A 26,008-nucleotide genomic window follows, 5' to 3' on the forward strand; every position below is an offset into this window, starting at 1 on the left:
AATAAGCTACGCCACAGTAAGTTAAAAAATGATTCGGTTATATTGAAACTTCAATAAAAGACACATGAAAGAGAAGAAAAGAGTAGTTGGGCCCACATTCAGAAGGACAGGATCACCAAAACCTACAAACCAGTTGTTGTATGTCCCAGTATGTTGTACAGTTTAAAAGTGGTGTAATTCAAGAGCAGAAAAAAAGATGAGCATGGCTTACTTTATTAAAGGTTTTAAGGAACACACATTTTGCAGTGATGCTGGAATCATAACGGTTTCAGTTTGACCTAAATAAATGAAAACACTGGTGCTTGGTACTTGCTGTAAAGATGAATGCAATAGATGTGTAGGTGATTGTCATCTAAATCCCAGGATAAATGTAATCAAAACCGACCTTAGGTTGGACGCCACATCTGTGGTTATTATATATGACCTATAGGTGACAGGGAAAGTTTATGGACCAGTCTTACGGAGAAGAAATGGTGCGTCTTAGGAGAAAGTATTGACATCAAGCTATAACAAAGAAGCGAGTGGTTTCGAAATGCTTCTAATTACACTGGTTCCGCTCACTCCCCGATTCGGACATCTTCACAGAGCTCCAAAAAGCATGAGAAAAAGACCGAAAACAAACCCACCAAACAATCACACCTAACCCAAGATAAACCTGAACCATTAAGGCTTTTCTGCTTGGCTGTCGACGAAGGCGGACACTTTTTGCACTGCTCCTCCTGCCCTCACCCCACCTTTTCCGTGCTCGCCACTTAGTCCTTGTGCCATCTTTGTCTAACTTTTTTCCCAGCCCCCTACCGAATTTTTCATCTGAAGAACTAACCATGGAATTAGTTGGCTGGTCTCTCGATGTAATCGACAAAATTTTTTTCAACGAAAAGAGCGGGCAGTTAGGAGCCTGCTTGCCCTCTGGGGACACTTGCTGCCGGATACGCCCTGGATCCATGGAGAAAGTGGAGACTGGTGTGCCTGACAGTACTGTCCGTGGAGGATGTGGAAGACATCTACATCATTGGCCTTTTGATAACAGGTATGCTGCTGTTTGGTGTTGGCAGCTTTCTGTTCTATCGCAAAATTCAACCGATGGGAGCGGCTCTATTGGAAGTGAACAAGCTGCCGGTCACTCTGGATGGCTTGGCGCGAATGTCCAACACTCAGACTCAAGCGGTGACTGAGCCAACCGCAATATTGTTGCGGTTTTGGAGCAACTCCGCGCGATCGACAACACCATGGAGAAGTTGGAATCCACGCTGCGGAAAGAATTTTCGGATCCGACTGATTGGCGCCAGTGAGGAGATACAGACCAAGGACTCAAGGCTGTCTGGAATTGTTGGCGGCCGTCCCTCCAAAACAAACACTATCTGGCCTTTCCCCTGGATTGAAGTGCGCATGGAGTCTAGGGCCCCCACCACCACCCCCCTCCTTCTCGGCCATGGACTGATAAGCCGGGACTGTCTTCATGATGAGCAGACCTCGACGAAGCAGCTATGACCTGTACACGCATACACATACACGACTGGACGAGCACACGCGCATACACATCCTTGTTATCACCGTCTTCATCGCTCCGATTCTTTTTCCCCCGTGACGTGGTTCGATATGCGGAGCGCAACGGTGACCGTGCAGCTGGTCATTTCGGCCGCGTCGCGGTTACCCCGCGTTCCTCCTCCCATTCATCCTCCCCCCTTATTACATGTTGTGTCTTGTGACTTGTTGTAACTGTCATATGCTTATTTATGTGCTAGGGTCTTTTTTTTATCCTGGACTTAAATTATCCTTGGGAGAGGATAGTTCGAGCGTGTTTTTTTTTTCCCCTCTCCCTACCCAGCGTTTTTCCTTTCTGAATTCTGATTGTAATTTCCCCATTGCGGGACAAATAAAGGATATCTTAATCTTAAATTCATATGGCACAATTTCCCTTCGTTACTTAACACTGTCTGTCCTTCTTTAGCATACAACACTGCATCATCACTGACAGCTTGCGCTAGTAGTCACAAGGTGAACTCGCCTAATGCCCCTTGAAGAAATAACCCACTGTATAACACGCCGTATCACTTCATATTAAACAAAGTTAAAGTACAATAAAACAATACATCTGTCAGCACAGAAATCTCCATAAATATAATCAGACAACTGAACATCAGTCATGAGAAAAGACTTCCTGAGGAGCAGAAAGATGGGCGGGGTCGAATGTACACACTTGGCTAAGGTAACTGTACCGGTAGTTTTCCCGCACTCATGGCACAACACATCTGAAAGGAGTAAACACTTTTCCAGCAGCACATATTACCCCGCCCAGCCACACAAAAAAAACACAATAAATAATAATTTTAAAACAAACAAACAAGAAAATTAAATAAGAATTTCCAGTCATTCTTATAATAGATAATCTCAGCTGACATGGATGCTTCATGTGGAGAACGTACACACACACGCACACACTAAAATACTTCGCGATCCTCCCAGGCACACGCAGTAATTCCTTCACTACAGTAGACCAACAGTATAAAACTGAACGGCCGATATGGGCAAGCCAGCGCCCTTCACATCATGGAAAGTTTCATTACAGTACATGACAACGTAAGGAAAACATCAAACAAAATAGCTATCGAGGCTCTGGACCTAAGATGGAGAGAAAAAGAGAGAGAAGCAAATACCAAAATAACAACAGCATCAGTAGGAATTTCACGTTATAAAGTAGTTTTCCCTGTAACTGTACTCTCCGTGGTCGTAAACACGCCTCCACGGAGTAAATGGTAAATGAACATCCTCATCATGGAACTATGTCATTATATGTTCAGTAGCTTCATTATTTTCACATCTTTTTTTCTTCATCACACCCTAAACTTGATGAATCCTGTTCATCATCCTTTTTTTTCTTATTTCATCTTGTCTTCATAGAAAACACCTAAGTACCAGCTTGGTTCCTTCATAGTTCATTATAGTGCAATGAGAACATGCGCTCCCTCGCTGGCGAGAGGACAAGCTGCCATCAGTGCCTCATGTCTTTCCCAGAACGTTTGACCTGGGAGGGAGATAAAAGATGCTGAATGAGAGATTGGCGCAAAATGTCAGTCATGTACACATAGATAGAGATACCGACGCTCGTTCCTACCGACTGCTGTCAGGCTGATGAATAAAAAATAACAATCATAATAATAATAATAATTAAATGATGTGAAGGAAAATTGTAAATAGTACTGCGATTTATCCATTTGTGTTCATATTGTATTTAATTGAAAGATGTTTGTTGGGTTTTTTTTTTCTCTTTCTCCTTTCTTCTTTCTACATACATTCTTGCTGCTGGAGGCTGTAAATTTCCCCATTGTGGGACGAATAAAGGATATCTTATCTTATCTTATAGCAGCAACTGTACGTTCATGGGAAATTACGAATATCCTCAGAAGAATTTCTTTTCAAAATGTATTACAGTAATAGCATGTCTGACGTGAATAAATGGATGCTGAATGTTGTCACAGTTCATGGCGTCCGACAAATGTTACATTTGAGTGGCAAGTACCTGAGCGCTTTCCACCTGTCCTTTTCGACCTGGTTCTCTGGACTCTCACTCTCATAGGATGCAAGATAGAGTCCTGCCGGTGAAGCATAACACTCAAAATTAGAGTGTTTGAAGTCGAATACCTCCATGAGGCACACCTGAACAACCTCATGAGCTCAAATGAAAAAAAAAAATCAATGCAGCTGATCTTAACTTTAAATGCGCATATTTATTTGACAGAAAAGTCATTTGGGAGACCCTGTTTAATGTGTTCATTATAGTGGTTGCAGTTTTCAGTAGGCGAGCACTGCAAGCGTCAAACCAGAAACTTTTTCGAACATGGTGCTTTGTTCATGTAGTTATATAATGAAAATATTGGTAACACCTTTTTAATTTGATGTGTTTTGCAAAGTGCCACTACAATCATGAACATACGATTAAATTAATACATTTTTATCATTCTTCATTAAAATTGACAATCATCTTTGTATAGGTAGATTTTTATTTTATTTATTTTTTTTGACACTGCACTCCCTCATCAAATTTTGGAGGTGTACCTAAATCGAGTGGAGAATGTGCACAAGACATGGCATGTACTAACCATCCTCACTGAAGATGGGGGCAGTGTGGAGGTAATGGAGAATGGTCTGATCCTCCTCAAAGGGGCACTCCATCTGCTTCCAGATCATGAATTCCCCAACTTGTCTGCCCAGCTCCACAAATTTCTAAAGTCCAAAGTATTTCCAGACACAAAATGCAACCACAATGTCATTTTTGTTTTTGTTTCATTTTTTTTCTGGGATGGTCACAATAAACGAGTGTCTAACCTCAAAGTTAACATGGCCGTTGGGAAGTCGATTGGCACATCCTTCATTCAGAAAGTAAATATCTTTAATAAGAAGGCTGAAGAAAGGGATCACGATCTGAGGAGGAAATAGAAAGTGAGGACAAAGCAAGTGGAAGAACAAAAGTCGTAGCGAGACAACTCGGAGGCCGACCTTTTCTCTGTTGCTGTTGGCCGTCCGAGAGCGGTGGGCGGCACCTCTCAGCGCGGTCCTGTAGTTGTAAAAGTTTCCTGTAGGATCCATCTGATGCTGTCAAGGGAAAGCGCAACACTGTCAACTTCATATTCGGACCTGGTTTAGCAGCGGTAGTATCATATAAACAAAAACCTAGGTTGGTGAGAATCTTTCATGGCCATGGGTGTACTTTACAAAACCTCGATTTATCATCTGGGGTGAGGATACGTTCTCGAATGTTCCAGATTACAATCTGATGTGTATTTTGTGCAATTTCACATCTTACTTTTTAGTGTACCAGGATAGATTTTGGTCTGTCCAGTAGATGTTGGAAAAAAAAATCATATGCTTTCATTTCTTCTTCAGTTTCTTTTACTTTAAGTTGATGCCCACATGATGGTCATCGGGTCGATGTCACTTAATCGACGATGCGTCATTATTTTTTTGGTTGTCAACTCTCGTTATGCAGAACCGTTTGCCTTCAGCCTCCAAATCCACAGCTTGGTCTGCACGTCATAAACGTGATCGTTCCCGAGGGATGCGGTCCCTCGCCCTGACTCGCTCATCCCATCACATTCTACCACCATCTCAGCCTTGCTAAACGTCCAGTACATGTAACACAATTGCAGAGTCGCAACCTGCTACTGAAGTTCATATGCCAGGATAAGAATATAAATCTGGGCAAATGCAATAAATCCTACAAATATTAGTTCCATTTAACTCATTCAGTACGAGTCAATTCTAGACCAAGTCTGAAAAGACGTTTAAAAACGTATTTGGGAGTGAATGAGTTAATACCCCACTTTGGTAGGGTATGATGGACTTCAATTTTCAACATGAAGTATATTCTGAGCTACTGTAAATGCAGGGTAATATTATATTCTGTTCTGATGCGGTTAATAATAATAGTTCCAAGTAACCAAATATTCTGGGCTACTTCATTGAGGTTAAAATTTGGGTCAAGCGCTCCAAATTAGGAAATACATTTGGCTGGTATTTTACATCTCATTCGGTCTATAATAGTCCAGGACACTTGAATCCATCGTGCAGTCTGCGAAAGGGCTGTTTACACATTTGGCTGTTCCACTACTTGTATCTGTTGCCTAGGGAATGGGCCGACGGTAATTTCTTACCTCTAAAATGAAGAACTTAGCAGTCTTGGCTTTGCCCCAGGTCTTCTTCAGTCTCGACACAGGACTCATATTCATACCCGCTGAGGGGGAGGCATATTTAAATCATTAATGGATGCGCTACCTTGACACATATTTAGAATTTTATTCTTATTTTTATTAACGTGTACTGTTTTCTGTATTTTCTTTCTAAATGAATGTTTTTAAATCTACAGTATGTACTGTTGTTTTAAGATGACCCCACCCAGCAAGACTAGCAGTGCTTCAGAGCACAGCCGATGGGGATTGTAACAAATAAACAAGCATACAATTAGTGCACTCACAGATGATGGCCATAAGTGAGTTGAAGTTTCCGATGTTGAAACACTCTCTGGCCACATCTATAAAAAACTCTATCACAAGGGCCCTCTGCTTCTTTTTTGCAGGCTGAAACAGGCAATAAACAAGTACATAGCAAAATCGATCAGTGTGTTCATTATTTTGCTGAACCTCGAACTAAGCGTTTCTTTCACTAAAGGTCAAACGCCTTGCTTGTCCCTGGTTGCAAGTTTACTGCCACAGAAGATTCAAGGAACCACACAGAAATGACATTTAAATAGCTGAAATCAGAGCAAACTGATTTGGGTCTTAAAATTTAAAAAAAAAAAAAAAAAACAATAAAATAAAATAAATAAAAATGAACATTCAGATTCGTTCAGACAAAAACAAGTGACTGCAGAAATTCGTGCATCAAGAAAAGGTGTGTACAAAAGTAACCACTAGAGGGTACTCACGATTCGTAACAATTTTACTGCGAGTTCTGGCAACAAACCTCTTTCAAGTTTAAACTCAAAATAAAGCAGTTGTATAATATATATGTGCAGAACTCAATTATGCGCAGAACTCAAATATCGAAGACCTTTTCTCTCTTCACCAAGTCTATTTCTCTCAAATATTATTTACGAATCTGTCTAAATCTGTGTGAGTGCAGCTCACAGGTGTGGCTGCGCAAAAATGCTGATTAGACAGCATGATAACCGCACGTGTGCCTTTGGCCACCCGCAAAAAAAGGCCACTCTCAAATGTACGGATGTTGACATGTTTGCTCCATATAAGTACACCAAACTTCAGTTTCCTCCCACATACCAAACACATGAACATGCATAGCAGGCTAATGGAAGACTCAAAATTGTTCCTAGGCATGATTGTGAGTGTGAAAGGTTGTTTGTCTCTGTGTGCCCTGCGATTGGCTGCCAAACAGTTCAGGGTGTACCCCGCCGACTGCAGGATGACAGTTAGGATAGGCTCCAGCACGCCTGCGACCCTCGTGAGGATAAGCAGATAAAAAAATGGATGGATAAGTACACTAATGTACACTACTCACCATGCAGATCTCAGTCGCTACCAGATAACAGAGCCTGTTGAACCACCTGACATACGCTTCCAGGTTGGAGGTTTTCTTCTGGTCACCAAAGCACGGTTGTTGCTGTCTCACACACACACACACACACACACACACACACACACACACACACACACACACACACACACACACACACACACACACACACACACACGCACACACACACACACACACACACACACGCAAACAAAGAAGCAAATAGAAGTGAGTAATGGAAATGCTTCTACAGGGAATTGCTCTCATGGAAATTAGCTTCCTGTCTGCAAGCATAAATGACAAAGACAGCGGTAGGCTGAGAGCAGTGGCAACGCGATCGATAGCACGAGGAAGACCCGACGACACTTGAGAGACGGCAAGCAAATACAAAAGAAGACCCCAGCATTGTTCAACACAACAGCAGAAATGACACTGTGCTTGTTGTTACCCTGAACGCATTTGTGAGTGAATCCAAATAGCCACATAGCACAAGATAAATAGATTACCGTGATCAAATATTAATATGGATGTAGTTGCTTCTAGCAAGTCAAACACACTTAAAAACGTGCAATCATAGGCTATAATTAAAATCTTCACTGATGAAAACTTACCCGGGTTCCATCTATGGGGTCTTTCTGAACGAACGCTTGAACAAACTCCTCCGGTCCAATATGAGCCAAATGTTCCTGGAAAACACACAGGGATGCACACATACACATTCACATTCACGATTATTTCATTTCAGCAATAAAAGTCAATCGACAGGAGGAAGTAATGATGCATTCCTGTGACTAATGGGAATTTTCTCAACGTGGTGCGATATTCTCGTTGATTACTGTCAGTATCGAACATGCAGAAAGTGAAAAGAATCATTTGACCTTTTGTCAACTTGTGCTGCCATCAAAATGAAACCAGTCGCATACATCGACTTTGTTAGGCTTGTAGTTGTTATGGCTCAAAGAAATAAATGCAAATCGGAGTCATGTCAAGTGTGACCGTGTGGATCTTTGTTTGGTGTGTGTGCGTGTGTGTGTGTTGTGCAGGAGTGGGAGAGTGTGAAGCTGTCAGATCTAATACACTCACTGCAGTTTATCCACGTAGTTTGCTGCTGCCCCGGGCGCATGACTGACTTGTGGGGTGATGTCAGCACTCAGACACGGGACTACACGCTTACACAAATACAAACACCCACACCACATCCATGCGCCCACACATGAACGCACGCACACGGACCGGAAGAGACTGTGCACGCAATCGCCGGTGTTCTTTTGTCATGTCGTTTGTCTCACTGCATTTGTCTGTTAAATCACTGCAAAATGGGAGTGCACTACTCAGCTGCGACCAGCAGAGGTGCTGTCGATTTCATCTCATCTAATTTGCGGCCGAAAGAAGAACTTGACGTCACACATAGGAAGTAGAGATACATCCATGACCCCGCTAACAAAGATCGCTTTTTGCAAAATAACTATTCGGCTGCTGTTCTTAATGACGTCTCGACATTGTGATATCCTTTTGAGTTCATAAACTGTGTGGAGTACAAAAGAACAAACAGTGAGTCCATATTGCCCCATGATTCACTTCTTGTGAATTCTCCTGAAGTTCCCCGGTGTGCCTCCTTTCATGAGGAAACCACATAATCAAATGTCAACAATACTATTTTCACTTTGCGCATTCCGATGTGATTTCAATGCTTGACCAACCTTGGCCTCCCTTCGCCAATCCTCCACCAAACGTTTCTCCTCATCCATCTTTGTTATCACCTCATTTCCTGATCTCGGGCCAACCCCCCACCCCCAACCTTCCTTCATCCTCCCCTTCCCTCCCTCACCAGTTCCACGTGGGTGAGCTGCTGAGCCAGTGTGTAAGGGTCATTGCAGATGGAGAGCATGTCCTTCTGGATGGGCGGGGGCTTGGTCTTGAAGGCCACGAGCTTGTCAGAGATGTAGGAGGCATTCAGGGAGACCTTGATGATGCTCTCCTCCCCCTGACTCATCAAGGCCAGCCTTTGGCTCAGCTTCTGGAGCACCTGGTTCAAAGTTTTCCAGTAGGCCTGAATAGAAGAAGAATCAGAGGTGAGATCAGTCAGGTAGTCTTAGTTGAAAACAATGAATATTTTATCGGTAGGTTATAGGTCCACACCAACGAGTATTATGGCCACCCTGGAAATTAAATAAAGACTCAAATAAATAATATATAAATATCTAAAGTCAAATATATAAGGGTGTAAAGGCAAGCTTTTAGAAAAATGACGTTGGATTTGCACAAAAAAGAAACACATACGAGGCGTAAATAGCAACACCTTCCCTTCTTGCTCGCCTCAAATCTACTTCCTCCATCTTACCTTTTGCTAAGAATCCTCATTCTCTTCTATTTTTCGCCTCTGTGGTCGGTAGCCCTCCCCCCCAAATGTTCTCAAAGCAGCCATCCACCCATTCTCTCTTGAGGCGGCGCATCCAACCACTCCTCTTAACGTCCTTCTCTCCTCTCAGCCACGCCATGCAAAGATTGCGTAACACTGTGCTACGGCTACTAAGCCTCACACTGACACAGCGGCAGTGATTTTGCGGAATCCATTTCCACATCACCGCATTCCTCACTTGAGCTATATAGCATATTTGCATGATGCAATTATGGCCAGCGATACAGCATGGATGTAACTTGCTTCGAGTGTAGCGTCCAAGAAACATTCCCAAACAAAGATGGAATAAATATGATGGAATGACCTCATCACAGGGAGCTATCCTGTGGATGATGTCTTTCAGGAGTCCAACCATCTTCTCCTCCTTAAAGTCAGAGGGGAATGTCTCCGTCCACTCTGTGAGCAGTTGCAGGATCTTAGGACCAAACTTGCGCACTTTTGCCTGTTGTTGAATGAGAACAATCATAAAGCTGGTCATCCAGTTGCACGCTGGCAGAAGAACGGGACTCGGCCGTGCTCCGAGCTCTGTGCGTTACGGAGCGCTGTGTGGTTTTAAATGTGAGGATGTGCCCACCGAATCAAGTGGGCTCTGGTCCAGCTGCTGCTGCTTGATGCACAGCTCACACACGCGGGCCAGCAGCTCCGGGGGAGCGATGAACAGACGGGCGCTCAGCAGGAACGTAAACACATAGGCTTTCTGTCATAGGACAGAAGGAGACATTATTTGCCATTGTGTCAACAAAGCATGTCATCTGTAATGACTGAATGGTTTCGAGTCTCTGGAGTGTTGTGCAGTCAACCCCGCTATACCGCAGTTCATCATATACACACACACTGGGATATCTCAGCTACTCAGGCAATTAAAAAAAAAAAGGGGATTTTACAGTACGCACATAAGTCCACATTCGGTGCACGCCTTCATTGTAGTAGAACGTCATGCCACAACATGCAAAGCAACACTGAGGTATACTGGAGGAAATGCAGCGTAATTAACAGCAAGAAAAGGACGTCCCCCTTCAATGTAACACAGTACCTCATTTTGTGTGTGTTTTTTTTTTATATTTGCTGTACCCACAGAGTATATGTTTGGGAGTCCTTTGAAGGTTTATAATCACTCACTGGAGCTTCTACTGGATGCTAAATTCAGTAAGCCTGTCTGTTTTTTTTGTGTTGGGGTTTTTTTTTGCCCTTTATTGTAGATTTGGGTAGCGCACTTGCATGAAGAGAAAATGACTTGACTTCGTTGAAGAGTCCATTGTGTCTAAATATACAATGTTTAATTATATTTTGTTTTGTGCAGAACTTTTGCAATAAACTCCATCTGGCAGTGACAAATAAACAGCTTGAATCAAACGCGTTTTGGCTCTTATTTGGAGAACTGTGTGATGAGCCTTCCTTCCTTCCTTTTCTCGTGATTTGATATTCACCCATTTCGTGACTGCGAGACTCTGAAAAAGCCTTAGGAAATACTTTTTTAATAAGCAAGTTTTGATAAGTTTAAGTGTATTTTCATAGGATTCATCTTTTAACTTCATCATCAAAATGGCATTTCTTCTTTCAGCAGATGCACAGAGCAGAAAATCACAGATGCACTGGCAGCAAATCTGCTGTACAATAATCGATGCACTGTCAGGAGCAGCATCTTACGAAAAGAGATTTTTTGTTTTGTTCCAATCGTGAAATATGGCTTATTTTCACATTTCGCTCAGATTCATAGTAAACGATGCATGAATGCAAAAGCAGGAGGTACAATATTTGGCGCTGAACCCAGTTACGATTATTCAGCCTCGTGTTGGAGGTCAGCGCTCTGCCAAGTGTTATGCTCGTGCCCTTTACCTCGGGGTAGTAGTCAGCAGTAGGCACGAGATTCTGGATGAGGGTTTCCAGTGAGGCAGAGCTGATGGGGGGCCCATCAGCCAGACAAGCTGCGGGCCCCTGGCCCTCCTGTGCAGCCTCCTCCTCCTCCTCAGGCTCAGCGCAGGCCAGATGGGGGCTGAAGCCACTAGGAGTGGTGAACATGGTGCCTGAGCACAAAGTCTGGGGCATTCCTAGCTGGAATAGAACAAAAGTGAAAATCAAAATAGATTGTGAGCAAACAAAAAAAAATTAGAATTTCATTTTGCTCGGGGGGGGGGAAAAAAACCACGGCAAAACAGCCAGGTGGTCGTGGTACTGTCTACTGTATGATGACATGTGTTAGGTCCTCCATGTATCCTCCCAGCGCATCATTCACTTTACACTTTGTTGTCACTGAGGGTCCCCCCGCCCTAACAGCTGTGCCGTCTCCCACGTGACGGAAGACCCAATGAAAATATGGGTCACTCAGTTGCCAAGGAAACCAGCTGTAAAATGAGTACGTGGCCTCCATTTCTGTCCTGCGTGTCTTTCGCTGGACGAAAGTACTGCGGTTACGCGCTTTAAAAATTCAACATGTTGCTTCCCTCACTGGGCTGACACTGCATCTGAGCACAGGTGAACTGTCGTGTAAGCTAAGATATGTGCGCAGATACGATACGAACAGAGGGTCTCATGTTCCTCAAGGTACAATTTTTATCGGGGGCGAAAAAAAACTGACAGAACTCTTGAGCAACATGTCATAAGTTATTAAGATGATGGCCGTGCCTATTATTCCTGCTGTCTGTCAACCAGGCGGTGTGGCACAAACACTGCACTGCATTTCAAATTGAGAACATTTTGTGTTTGTTCATTTTCTGAAGTAGTGAATGAAAATAACAGTGATCTTCTCCCACCCCTTAAATACAAATACATTACAAATGCTATTTTGACCAAAATCATATTTACAGATCAATTTACACTCATCTAGGAGCCTTATGTAACCGTGTCGAACTTTTAAGTGTGTGGATAGTTTCTTCCTGGACCTCGTTAAATGTGAATACATGTCTCCCAGAATACAGTATATAGGCTAAAGACGATTGTAAAGTAAATACAGAGAAACGGCAGGAACCGAGGCCAGCTGGACGACTCGAGAAACGTAAAAATGGAGTGGAGAGAGCACAGTGGCAACTACAACACGAGCAAAGACATTGTAAAATAATGTCCAAATGGCAGCTGCCTCGACAGTAAAATAATCTGAGACGGTTTGTGATTTAGGGGGTCTTTCTGTGAAGGTTAGCAACCAGATTGGGCAGTTAACTGTTGAACGCTTGCATGAAGGGGCGGGTGAGGTTGTCTGTCAACCTGAAGGCTGTCGCGACCATATTGATGTCTCCTTGGGCAAAATACTGAACTGAGGCGATTGTGTTAAAGCACTTTGAGGACCTTGGTTGTAGAAAAGTGCGATACATGTAAAGCGCATTGATCATTATAGAAATCCAAGGTTGACATGGCAAACACTGTTGCACACAAATAAACTCAAACAAATGAAGATACTGATCAATTCAGCACATCCTTTGTTCCTGCAGGAAACTTGAGAATGGGATTTTTTTTTTTACCCATGGGTGACCTTGGAGTCCCCGCCCCTCATCCAGTGCTGTTCAGCCACCTCAATTGAGCAGCATCCCCGGTGTCTGCATGGGTGAAAGGTCAACTACTCTCTGACACACATGTCTCGGGTTTCCTGTGAGAATGTCTCCATTTCTCTTTGTTCCGCACCCCCACCATTTCTTCTGAACACGAGAACTTCTTCATGCATGTGTGGACACCTCGATCCAAACACACACAGACAGGCAAACAAAAGGCTAGAGACGGCGTGGGTGGTCTTACTGGCTTTCTGAAACCTGGAATTACATCTCTATAGCTATATGCCCCCGAGCCTCTTTTGCATGTTCTAGACTCTAGAATTTAGAGTCTAGAACATGCAAAAGTCTAATAAATAAAAAAAAAGTTACATGAGAAAACTGTCAGACATGTTGCCTCATTTTGTGGCATTAGACTTCAAAATACACCAAAGTAGGTCAATGGTCATGGCATGTTTCCCTCTCAAAATGTCAGGTGTCACAATCTAAATTAGTTGCAGGAGTTGATTGAGTGTCCTTGCAGTAACCTTCAATGGATTGCATTACCATGGAGATATGGCCTGATAAATGAAGAGGAAAAAAAATTCAAGCTGGAAGAAACTTGTCCATGTTGTAGGCTTCACTAGAAAAGGCAGAAAAAAAAAATTCCTTTACATATCAAACATCTACTAATCATTCCACACAGGCAAAACTTCACAAACAAAATTGATTTTGTTGAGAGAGATTTTTTTTCCTATATGCGCACGCACACTGTCAAAGACTTCCTGTATCATGAGAGATAATCTTCTATTTACAACTTTAGCAGCCTGACTCCTCAACAGCAGCTGCCTGCTTGTGATTCATCATTGCCTCACAGCCATCGTGCAGCTACTATCAAAGTCTGTTTGGTCGGGGTGAGGGTAAATCAGTCAAGGTCTGTACATGAATGACACACTGGGTCATTCTGTATGTTTACAAGCACTAAAAAAAACAAGTTCTTGAAATAAATAGTGTGAATTTAAACCTTGAAATATATATATTTTTAAATAGCAAGTGGTGACCTCATTCAAACTTTCTGAAGCAACCTCTTCCATGTTGAAGAAGCAAAATGTTCCCAATGAATTTTACTGTGAAACATAGTCACTGTAAATAAATGTAAATAAGTAGTCTGAGAGTTTGATGAAACTTATTGGAATTTCCCTAAAGGCCGCCGCACACAGTGATGTAGCGGAACTCCACCCAAAACTCTTTCTGGCAAAAAAATACATTTCTGGGTTATATGCGAGCGAGACACAGATGCCCACCACAAACCCGCCAAGAAACAGAAATACAGCATATAGAGTACACATTTTGTAATTCACAAAAATACGTAACCAACCATCAAGTACAACTTTATTGTCAAATGCCCTTTATGTGCAACATACAGCACAGATGAAATTTCCTCCCTCTTAAACAGACAACAAGAGGAGCCACTGCGGGTTTCCGTGCCGCCAAGTAGAGACGCTTGTGAGAAAAAATATACACGGGCAGTACTACGGCTGCATTCAAATGAATGGGAGCAAACCCTCCTTTTCAATAAATGTCCATTTTTTTCATGGGTATTCTTGCCCCTGTCCTCTTTCAGTTGGAACTTGGGTCTTCCTTGACTGACATTCTACCTTTTAAAAAAAGTGATATGGCACAACATATTGTATAGGACCCCAGAATGCAATACAAGCTCACACAGTTCACATCACAAGGAGTCCTTATGCTAAATCGCCCAATGTGTGGGAGTAAAGGGACAGCTGTCATTTTTTTGCCTTGATCGGGTTCTAGTTGGATTCTGAAGCATCTCGCAGTGTGCGGCGGCTGAAGAGCAAAATTACCCTCAGGCATTTAGTCACCTATACTTGTACATGGGTCACAACAAGCTAAAATCATCAGTAAAGTAGATGTTATGTGAAATAATCACAAAAAATTGCTTTACATGAGCTGGTCTCCCCTCATTGCGGTTCATTCCTTTGAAGTAGTATACCATTGTGCCGCAACATGCCAGTCAGCACTGGGGTCTTTTAGATGAGATGCAGCAGAATTGCTGTAAGAGCATAAAGATGATGAACTCCTGTCAAAATCGTTGTTCAGACAGAACAGAAAGAATACATGCTTGTCAGTTTTGTTGCTGTTCTTTATGAGTTAAAGTAGCACTTTGAAGATTTACAATTACCGGAACATTTGTGCCAATTTCCATTGGCTCGTTCATAGTGTTTCACCTTATATGTTAGCATTAAGCGAGTGGGCTTTGAAAAGTCAGTTTTGCATTACACGTTAAAACAACGTGTAATTTGGAAGAAATTTCTTCCAGAAAAATTAATTGGTTCTGGAAGAAATTTCTGAACTAGAACATTTTAGAAGTTGAGACGCGTTATCCATGTAAACGCCCTAATTACCCCCCCCCCCCCCCCCAAAAAAAAGACAAATGTTTTCTAAAGCATAAAAATGCATCAAAATATGTAACAAATACATGTTACGATTACATTATGGCAAAATAAATGAGAGTTGTTTCATGTAAAAATCAAAGAATAAAGAATGAAAATGATGGTCATTTAACCTTTAACTGTGTCCTCATCGTTTTTTGCCCTCTTTAGTTCATGTTCTCTCTCAGAAGTGCTTTATGCCTGGCGTTTTGTTACGAACCGATCCAAGGACGTTTGCTTTTGTCAGCTTTTAACGATCCTTCAAAAATGTCCAAGGCGAACATCAGCATAGTGAGCGATCGCCCGACTGGTGAATACTTTATCTGAGTGATTCACATTTACATAAAACTATCAGAACACCTCATGGCTTGAGGGGCGAATGACAAGGACGCTGCATAGACACACATCTATCTATCTAAACGCACAGACATGTCCAGTAGAAGTCCCTCTTAGCCAATGGGATGCCAGGATGATGCTCGTTATTAGCCAATGGCAGAGCAGCTCTAAATATGCTGCCTTCAGGAAACTCGAAGCTGCGAGTAGCAGCCCATATTGTATTTTTACCTTGCGTATCTTAACATTTCTTTCGTAACAAGAGGCAAGATTTTCCTGTTGAGGCGTTTCGTCACTTGAAAATCTCATATGAAGACACGTTCATAAGTAGAGGTGCTATTGTATATTGAACGGTGAGAGTTCAAATTTATTTGAAGCATGTTGAGGGGGATAAAAGTATCTAAATGTCTCACATTTTTACCGACTTCAAAGTCTGGGAGGTATGCCCGCTCTAAAAAGATTGGCACTCTTATTTCTACATTTTTACCTTTTAATGTTTACTTCCAAGAGGTCAACCACAGGGACACGACTCTCACTCAGTGGCTGTGGCTACGAATTAACACTGAATGAAAACCCACAACATCAAACACAAAAAAAAAAACACAAACATCAAAATACACAGTTCAGAACAGGTGAGTGTTGTGGTGTGAGCAGTAACCTCCCCCGGAGAGCTCCATGGCCAACCGCAGCAGCCCCGTTCTCTGTCTAGACTGAGTGTGTCATTGTTCAAGCCCCTTTATGGCGTGCATGGGAGCGTGCATGTGTCGTCTGAGCTTCAGTCAGCCGGTCATTTTGGCCATCGGCGGGGATCCACTTGCTTTGTTCGATTGCGATGAACACAATGGCTCAGTCTGGAGAAAAGTCATCTTTTATCAGCACTCTTGACTGTCTCGTCGTGTGCTTGTGTGTTTAGTTGTGAGTGAGTAAAGCGGAGGTGTGTCATCGTAGTGTCGATGAAACAATGACCTAAAACCTTAAGCTGTCAGACAGATTCACCACATAGCTTTTCTTCTTTGTTTCGGATTATCTGTGAAACCTGTTTCACTGCATATAACTAGCACAACGCACACATACCTGAGTTTGTGAGAGAGATTGTGTGTGTGCGTGTGTGTGTGTGTGTGTGTGTGTGTGTAGTAACTAGGTTAAAAGCGCAGACAGAAGAGGCTTAGTCAGTCCAAATCGAATGTCAATCTGACCTTTGTCATTACAGAGTCGAAGGACAAAGGTGAAGCTTGAATGGGGTGAGATGGAGTACAGTGGCAGCTTTGTTCCCATCCATTATCACTTTGGGGTCTTCTTTTAGTGAAAATATTGAAGGCTACATATCATCTTTATCTACAATTGGGAATTTTTGGAGTGTGTGACAAAGAATTTTAAGGTCATCGCACTCATAATCACACCAGAAGCGCGTCAACTCCTTTTGCCCACAACAGCGATGACAGACTGCGTGTGTGTGCGTGTGTGTGTGTGTCTGTCTGTCTGTCTCTCTCTCTCTCTGTCCCCACCCCCTCTCTCTGTTTCTTACACCCCCACCCCCACCCCTCTCTATCTATCCCAGCCGTCTTCGAACAGTGGGTGGGGTACACCCAGAAATGGTTACCAGCCAATCGCAGGGCCCACATAGACAAACAACCATTCACACCCACAGTCACACCAATGTACAAATAAGACTACAGTGTTCATTTAACCTGTCTTGCATGTTTTTGGAATGTGTGAGGAAACTGGAGTACCCGGAGAAAACCCACGCAGGCGAGAAAATGCAAACTCTACACAGAAAGAATCTATGACCTTGGCACTGTGAGGTGGAGGACGACAAAGATGGATAGATCTGGATACGGATGGGTATAACAATGAATTAAACTGTGGTTAAAAATTCTGATGATTGTGTGGCTTTCTCTGTTGATTGTGACTGAAATTAGTCGAGGCAAAAATCGAGTAAGCTTATTGACAAATTAATTCATGTGACATGACTAAATTCTCTTAAGTGTCGCAGAGGAGTACAAATAAGGAAGTAATGCTGACTGACTGCAACGATGAGTCAGTTTCACAATACTTGAAAACAAACAACAAATGCCGCATACACCTTCCGCTTTCTTTTTATCTGCTGTGCAAAAGACATCCTGCAAAGCTCCACTATGACATAAGTTCTCAATAATTGTATCCCAACTCATTAATGATCTTCAAAAATAAAAGGTCCTCACACACTTTATATGATACCATAGCTGACTGTGCTTGTTTTCTATACCTCGTAGACACTGCATTAAAAAGTCAGTGCCAAAAGAACACTTCCGAGTGGGGCACAACACCAGATTTAAAAAGGTCTGTTCCCATGTTTTTGTTTCGGCTGGTACTTCCCTGTTTCTGGATGGGATAAGTTTAGCCGTATAGGAAGGAGGGGAAAAGAGGAAAATGGTCTCTTGTCAACCAACACGAATTTAGCATCCATGTGATCACTTCTTTCAAACATGGTAACATCCTCTATTTTGGGAGCGTGCGCTCAAAACATGCTTCCTTGCGTAATTTTGGTCCTGACACTGTTTTAAAAGTATTCTTTGAAAGATCAATTTGTGCTTCCAGACAGGTGCAAGTTTAGCCCCACAGTCCTTATTTGTAACTCCAGTCTTGCTCCACTTGCACACCCACCTATTCATTTCCCGGGAAACATTCTGCTTCTCCACTGGGAGGCTTTTGTACTCCAACATTTATCGACCGAATTGGCGATGTACATTTGCAAAGCTAAACAACATTCTGTCGAGTGCTCCCATATGTTCACCCAGCTCACCATTGTGGTCCGCGGTGTGTCTTTCTGAGGAGGAGCGAAAGCCGCAAACAAATGAGTTCATTGTGCCTTGAAGAAAAAAAATAAACTTGCGTGCACATTAGCACCCACACTGCAGCCCAACGTGGGATTGCGTTTCGACAGAGGCATTTCAGCCCTACCCCCTCCCATTCTCCTCCCAGGCTATACTGCGACACATGTTGGGCAATCAAACTTACCAGGGAGCCCCTCCCCGAGTCCCTTTATTGTCATGAATGTGACACGGAGCAGGTTAACACGTGGCACCTGTTCCACGGCCACCCATCCAACTACAAAGACCACTGGGAATTCTCCTCCACACCCCAACAAGCCATCCTCATTCTTGAGCGATTTTGGGCACACTTGTGTGCATACATATGGGTGGGTCATGTGTATGGGCTTGTATAAAGGGGCTGGAAGGGCTGGGAGTGTAACTTAGTCCCACCTTCACTGTAAGTGCTACCATCTGCGCTACTATTCAGCCGGAGAGGAGGAGGGTGATGCAGTATATCTTTTAGACACTGCAAAGGCAAGCTGCATGCTTTGACGGGTGCCAGACAATCACCTAGTCAAAACTTTTGTTGGTTTCTCTCACAGAGGACAATGTTGTCAAAACGATCCTCATTCATTAAAAATGAATGAAAACACTGTAATACATACTACAGCCGGGCCAGTAGTCGCCAATGTTCCTTTGTGAAGAATGACTGAATGAAAACAAAAAGCATCCTTCATCATGTGTCATGACGTGATGGAGGCAATGTTATGGCGCCAGCATCATTTATCCAGTCCAATCCAAATGTATTTCCAGTTCTAGAGTACATTTAAAAACAACGGGTTTGAGGAAAGTCCCGTGCCAATCAACAAGGACACAATGGTGGCACACAATGGATGGAAAAAAAGTGGGATTACGATTCGATTCCATATAGCACGGCTCAAGTTTGAGAGCGTTTGTTGTGACGAGTTTCTTGTTTTCATTTTCTATACATACAGCAATGGGTATGACCAACTTGTGTATTCACTTGTTGGCCTTCGTACAACAAAATAAGTCACGGCGCCCTGAAAATATATAATCTTTGTGTTCATCTATGCAAGACCAGATTTCAAACCTAGTACAAAATGGACGGAATAGAAATATTTGGCCAGTTTTCGAAAACTGTTCATATGCAGATCCATCTTTAGAATCAGAATCGTCTTTATTGTCATTGTATAACATACAACGCAATTTGGGTGCCACTCCTTAGCGCATTTAAAAAAAAAAAAAAACATTTAAACAAGACTCTGGTCAGTTGACCTCATTTTCTTTGAACCAGTCCCTCTACCCCCCATTTTGTAACATCGATAAAATGTCACTTCAACTGGTCTGAAGTGGAAAAAGTCAAACGATCACCCGAACAGAAAATTGAACAGTATCTGACGTGATGACACCACTCGCGTCATTAAAAAAAAAAAAAAACACTTTCTTTTCTAACATTAATGATGGGCTATACACTCTTAAATAAATTGAGACCGTCTGATATTTGATGTGCAGCTTTATTCATACATAATTGGAGCTGAGATGAGGTATACACTTGCCGACAAGGAGGCTTATCTGTGAGTGTCCCTGCCGTTCACAATGGACGTAAATCTTTGAAAAAGATTCACGTCTTCTTCCAGATATTCCAATCTACAACCATCCCTGAGAAGGGGGGGATGCTGTCTCTCTAAATATGAATATTTATCCCCACTTAAGGGCTAGTGAACGGAAGAACGAGGGAATGAAAACAAGAGTGGAGCAAACCCTGAAACATATGCATGCATAATACCTCAAAGTCTTTAGACTAAATGAGCCGACTCATGTACACAGAGACAAACACGTCAAACCTGCGATATATGCTGCCACTGCGCTTACAGAGGCAAATTTGATAATCAGCCATCCACTGGAGTCATTGCGGCTGTCTCCTTTCGTGCAGATGTGATATCTATCTGCTCATTATGACTAACATGGACAGATGCCGTGCGCCGTATCACGACCAATGTATGATGTCAACGCGGCGTAATTAGTGCTGGGGGAATACACAATCGTAATTCTTGCCTGGTATACGCCAATACGATTAGAGAAAGCACTATCATTAGTTGGCTCAACCCAAGAAACCATTCTTTCCGTTCTGGCTCAACATAGCGAGAGCAACATCTGCCACTCTATTAATAGACTCACGCTCCCCTCAAATGTCATTGTTGACGGGGGGGAAGGTATAACTAGTCATGTAACGTGCTGATCATATGTGAGGTGGCGTAAGATGCTTGGATAAGGGAGGTAACAGAAGAGTCCAGTAGGATGCAATGATACTCCGTTGCTCTTTTGACCAAGTCAATCCATGTGTGTCAAGAGCCATGTGGCGGCGGCAATGCTCCTAACGTGGGCCTGTGTGCGCGCGAGAAGCGTTTCCATGGAGTCAAGGCTCCTGTTGGGAGGTAATTAGATGCCAGTTGAATTCCCCACTGCGGCTCCCTCACTTCTCTCCTTGCCATCCATCAAAATTCACTTCTGTCCCTGCTTTTTCACCTGTTTTTCATCCATTTTTTGTCACAGCGACTCTCGTGATCAAGTTCAGCAGTCTGAAGGAATCATTTGAGGCTCTGGCAGGTGCAGCATAAAAATTGTTTCTCCTCCTAATCATCAATGCATTTTCTACGGCACTTTATCCTGCTCAGGGCCACAGTGGACCACTGGAGACTTCCGAGCTGACTTAGAGGCAGCAATCAATCAAATGTAGAATTGAGTGAGAACTGACGCAATAGGTTTGACATAATTGGTGAAAATGCACCCCTCACTTCCTAACCAAATCGCTCCATGTACAGCACTTTGTATGCAGCGATGGCTGTTCCAAAGTGCTCTATAAATACTGTTGACTTGACTCGACTTGACAAATGTAGGGCAAAAAATGCTATTTTGAACTTGGACAAAATACATGCATATTTGCAAAATATGAGTTCATAATGTAGTTCTTTTTTGAGAGTACATTTTTGAATCCATGTATCCATTAATCCTTTTTTGGGGGGGTTAGGGGGTTGTATTAAGTGGCCCACCCCTGCCGGTTTTAAATCTGATTCGTCTAACTGAGGTGTTTCCCCATTGAGCAGGAACACTTGCAAGATTTTTTGACACTGAGATGAAAATGCACACTGGGAATTTTATAATACCATATATAATACCAAGTTCCTTTTTTGTATTGCACAACTTCCCCACGGGAGACCTCCTTAAAACATTTCAGCTCGTGTCAGAGAAACACTATTTGGATGAGATGCATCGACTTAGAAATGTGCATCAAAACGACGGACGTTGTTTAGATAACAGTTGCCTCTCGAGCACGCCCTCATTGTGACCCACTCTCCAGGCATGACGAATATCCTCACGCCTAATCCAGCTGTTACATTCATGTACTGTAATAGTTTGATTGAGGGGGGAAACGGATTAGTCAAGCCTGGGCCGCGAGGACCAAGAATGACATAATAGAAAGACGACTGTTGCTGTGTTACCGTCTCAGACACTTCATTAGTGTGGCAAAAGAGATAGCCCACATCAAAATAACAATACAAACGAAATACTTTTATTGCATAGTTGACATTTTTACTGTATATAGCACGAAGATAAAAAATTTTATATTGAACGGCGCCAACATGGTATTGTATCAATGCACCAGATTTCCATAGTTCTTGTCCTGATTAGGGATAAAATGGGCCAATCCCAGCTGTCTTTGGAACACCCCTGGGCTACTCTTCAGCCAATCACAGCATGACAGATTAATTAATTGATTAAGAGGACTCCGACAACCTTTTGGGGTTGTATCTATCCTCCATCTAGGCTGTTTCCTCTCTTTCTGTTTTGATTGCCCTGACTCAAAATCATCTCATGGCTGTGGTATAGACAATTGGAATTCCTGCACAGACACACACACACACGCACGCCTCGGCCCTCGTAAGCTACGCACCACCATAAAGCTTGTGGCGGCAATAAAGCTGTCATTGCAAGCGGACAACTGTGTCTACCGGACCGTCGCCCTGCCCCAGACAGAAAAAAAAAACCCTTCTGCCCTCTTCCGACGTAAACGCTGAGGGGCCTCACACTTTGCAGACCTGTCTCACACTCTTCATTAAGAGGAACACACCTGGTCTTCTCGACGCACCGAAGTCGAGTTGCAGGGTACGACGTATTGTGTTCTCTGTCTGTACCTGCACACTTGTGGTGACTCATGCACAAGTGAGCGCTTTGGGAGGAAGTCGTTCACTCAATCGACTGAAATGACTAAAATGGAGTAAAAAAAAAAAAAGCACCGTTACTCAGCCCATATATATGAATATCAAATATATAATTTTTAAACAAAAGGTCATTTTCTCACAGATCTTTCTAAATTTGTGTTGCACTTCGCTTTTGCCGAGATAATACATCCACCTCTCAGGTGCAACATGTCAAGATGGTGATTCGTCAGCAGGATTATTGCACAGATGTACCTCAGGCTGCCCACAACAAAAGGCCCCTCTAAAACGAGCACTTTTACTGTACTGGAAGACTGAAATACTTTATTCAGCGTCACTCCTGCGGCCCTGTACAAAATATCCAACATGGCCGCAACCAGGTTTATGGGCATTTTTTAAGGCTATGTGAGAATCTCTCGAAACAAACTACTGTTTCAATGCCAGTCTCAAATTGAGCAGGCTTGTGGTGCCAAAATGGAGGTCTGTGTGCATGTAAGTCTTTGCTGACAAATTCTTCTTTTGATTGAATTCTTATCAACAATGAATCAACAGTGTCCGTGTTGCTTGCAGACATGCAGTGCCCTTCATTGCATTTTGTGTCAACACTTCAATATTCGATCAATAAACAAACAATTGGAAAACACAGGCAAGAAGTGAGATGTAAATTATTGACGCATTCCTAAGCGTTGAGGGTCCTCTAATTCAGAGGTCGCCGCCCTTTTTGAAACTTCTTGGGTACTAATGAAGGCAAAGGGCTAACACATCAATAAACACTTCTGAAACAAGTTTGCACGAATGACCTGTAATGATCTTGGCATCAGTCATTAATGGTATGCATCTACGTGCGGACATTTGGCAGGTAAATGCTTCCTCGCAATAATTGCCAACAGTGTTTCAACAAGGTATGAAACAGCTACATATTTATTATGCAACACTTAATTCCTAAATATCTCAGCCAGGGTTTACATTTTCAATTGATGGCATCCACAACATTTCGAGGAAATCACAATGTCCCATCAATGGTGAGCTACTTTTAAAACAGGCCCGCGGGCAACTCGTGTGCTCCTTGGGGGAGACCGACTGTCCCTGCTCGAGTCGACCATTAACCTACGCTCAGCAGTGAAGTCACAATTACCGTCAATATTTCTTTGAAAAAACACTTCCAGGACATAAATAGAAGACAAATGCATTCATGTATCAACTAGTTCATTGTGTGCCGTTTGCACCCTTAAACCCATGTATGTTGTGAATAATCACTTATGATTACTGTACGTCGAAGTCTTGATGTGCATTATCGCATCACTAAAATCTTACACTTGTATAGCGTATAATGAAGTGTATCTGCCACTCCTAAGAGTGCTTGACAACTACTCTGCTACTCGCAAAAAATTGCACAACAATGCCAAGTTGCAGGAAGCTGTCGCTCGAAAACTGAAATGGAATGGAACCATAATTACTGTATCATTCCTACTATCGACCGTTTTACCATGTCATCATGATAGCCGTGAAAAGGGCCTTGACAGCAGGAAAGCTCATGGTGCCGCCGCAATTAATCAACGGTGGCTAAAACCAATTCAGAAGACAGGCAGGGCAGACAAGAACACACTGCCAATGTAGCCGAGCAAAGACACATTTCTCAGGGTAGCTTCCTAAGCTGGAGGAAGCTTTTAAGGTCCACAACTGTAATGAGAAGCACCGAGAGGCTGCGAGGAGCTGAGGGCGTGGGAACGATGTACGCAAGTGGCCTGACTGGTAATTTCAGCAAACCCTGAGTAGACTTCCTCCCCACCTAACTGGTTTGTGACAGAGCTCGCCTCGCATTTGTGCACCTTAAAATAAGCTGCCGAAGACAGATAACAGATCCTTTTCAGCTTCCTTTGCCAAGCTTTGACATCCGTCAGCCTGAGGCAAAAAAAAAAGAACTGCTATAATGCATCATTCAGACTTTTTTCCCTCCATTTTCTACATTTTGGGTATGGATCCTATGCATCCGTTCAACATGACACAAGACCTGTCGATTCCTTAGGTACACCTTCACAATCTAATTAAATCCAATGCAAAATACAAATATGCCAATGCTCTTGCTGATTCATTTTGTGATTATTGTGGTTGTACTGCGACAGTATTATCCTCAGGGGTGCTATTTTAATTCCGTCCATACACACAACTATAGATAAACAAATTATACACACACACACAAAATTATATATAGTTCTTTCATTGGCTCTCATGAGTGTGCAGGTGTACCTTCTGTTGTGGTGTTGTGGCCAATGAGTGCATGAGTTGGCATCGAGCGTCTCTGTCTTCACCAGTCTTAGAAAAAAAAACTGCTTCTACACTCACTCAGCAGTGTAATAGTTGCACGAACGATGAATGCCAACATCTGCATCGTAACACAGTCAAGTACCTTTCCCGTCACATGGTCACCTGGTCACCAAAGGCGTGTGCAGGGTCCCCTCTTACGCCCCGAAGACGTGCACACACACGCACACACTCGCGCCAAGCACAATTAAATGCAATTCTTGAAAATTGTCATCGTTAGGTTTCCAGTGGATGGCACGGTCTAGAATCACTTTTTTTTTAACAGAGGAAATGCCCTGGCCAAGGGCGTGAACTAATACAATTAGGTTTGTAAGGATAATGTAGGAGTGCCCTTACCACCACTACGCTGCAAGCCCCATTCTTGATCCGACGTGTAGCTATCCGATATAAATACGAGTGCACCTCCAGATATCCTCCCCAAATTATTTTACGTCCACGCAGCAGCACGATCGCACTCCAAACAAGCAGCGCGGCGTGCGTGATTGATGTGCAGGGGGAAAATGTTCCTCTTGCGTGGAGTAAGGGGAAAAAAATCCCTAGAGGAGAGAGAACGGACACTGTGGGTGAGCTGACGCCGTGCCAAAGTGACTCCCCAAAGGCGTGGCGATCGCCTTGCTGCGCGCAGAGACGAGACACGGTGGAGGTTATCAACACGTCCACAGCCCAGGAGATCGGACACGAGAGGAGAGACAAGTACTCACAGGCATCAAGTGCAGAAAAAAACCACGCACAATATCCGGTTTAGACTTTCACAACAAAACATTACAGGATGAATGGACAGTGAGTACTCATCAACAGTCTTCTGTCAGGGGGTTTAACCTGACTATATGGTGAATCCTTGATTTAAAACGATAATAAATCAATAGATGCCAATAGATTTTATCAATAGATCATCATTTCCTAACCTTTATTATAAAAGCAATCTCATCAGGGGTTCCGGTGGATGATCCAGTTTAATTTTATTCTGTTT

At 42.9% G+C, this 26,008-nt stretch overlaps 1 protein-coding gene across 3 annotated transcripts; it reads right to left on the reverse strand.

Annotated features, from left to right (window-relative positions):
• Positions 1 to 196: 196 nt before the first annotated feature.
• LOC127610594 (ras-GEF domain-containing family member 1C-like) lies at positions 197 to 25,749 on the reverse strand. Of its 3 annotated transcripts, none has more exons than XM_052080929.1 (14): positions 25,375 to 25,749; positions 11,282 to 11,497; positions 10,020 to 10,142; positions 9,750 to 9,887; positions 8,855 to 9,076; positions 7,638 to 7,712; positions 7,012 to 7,113; positions 5,972 to 6,074; positions 5,652 to 5,731; positions 4,498 to 4,593; positions 4,327 to 4,422; positions 4,101 to 4,224; positions 3,521 to 3,593; positions 197 to 3,025 (listed from the first exon to the last, which is right to left on the reverse strand). In XM_052080929.1, the coding sequence occupies exons 2-14, from the start codon at positions 11,489 to 11,491 to the stop codon at positions 3,001 to 3,003; spliced, it is 1,467 nt and encodes a 488-aa protein (XP_051936889.1). In that variant the 5' UTR covers positions 11,492 to 11,497; positions 25,375 to 25,749; the 3' UTR covers positions 197 to 3,000. The 3 variants fall into 3 exon arrangements, with proteins under 3 accessions (XP_051936889.1, XP_051936888.1, XP_051936890.1); XM_052080928.1 differs by lacking the exon at positions 25,375 to 25,749 and adding an exon at positions 18,469 to 18,633; XM_052080930.1 differs by lacking the exon at positions 25,375 to 25,749 and adding an exon at positions 13,962 to 14,009.
• Between the last annotated feature and the right edge of the window lie 259 nt (positions 25,750 to 26,008).

This window comes from Hippocampus zosterae, chromosome 1, assembly GCF_025434085.1.
Source record: "Hippocampus zosterae strain Florida chromosome 1, ASM2543408v3, whole genome shotgun sequence".
NCBI classification, from domain to species: domain Eukaryota; kingdom Metazoa; phylum Chordata; class Actinopteri; order Syngnathiformes; family Syngnathidae; genus Hippocampus; species Hippocampus zosterae.

Bases quoted from the DNA above. Each gene is read 5' to 3' on its own strand.
- LOC127610594 (XM_052080930.1), bottom strand. From the start codon at position 13,994: ATGGAAGAGGTTGCTTCAGAAAGTTTGAATGAG. The intron at 9,888-10,019 runs GTGGGCACATCC...ATTCAACAACAG, and splicing joins ACCAGAGCCCACTTGATTCG to GCAAAAGTGCGCAAGTTTGG. The intron at 4,423-4,497 runs GTCGGCCTCCGA...TTTCCTCCTCAG, and splicing joins CCAACAGCAACAGAGAAAAG to ATCGTGATCCCTTTCTTCAG.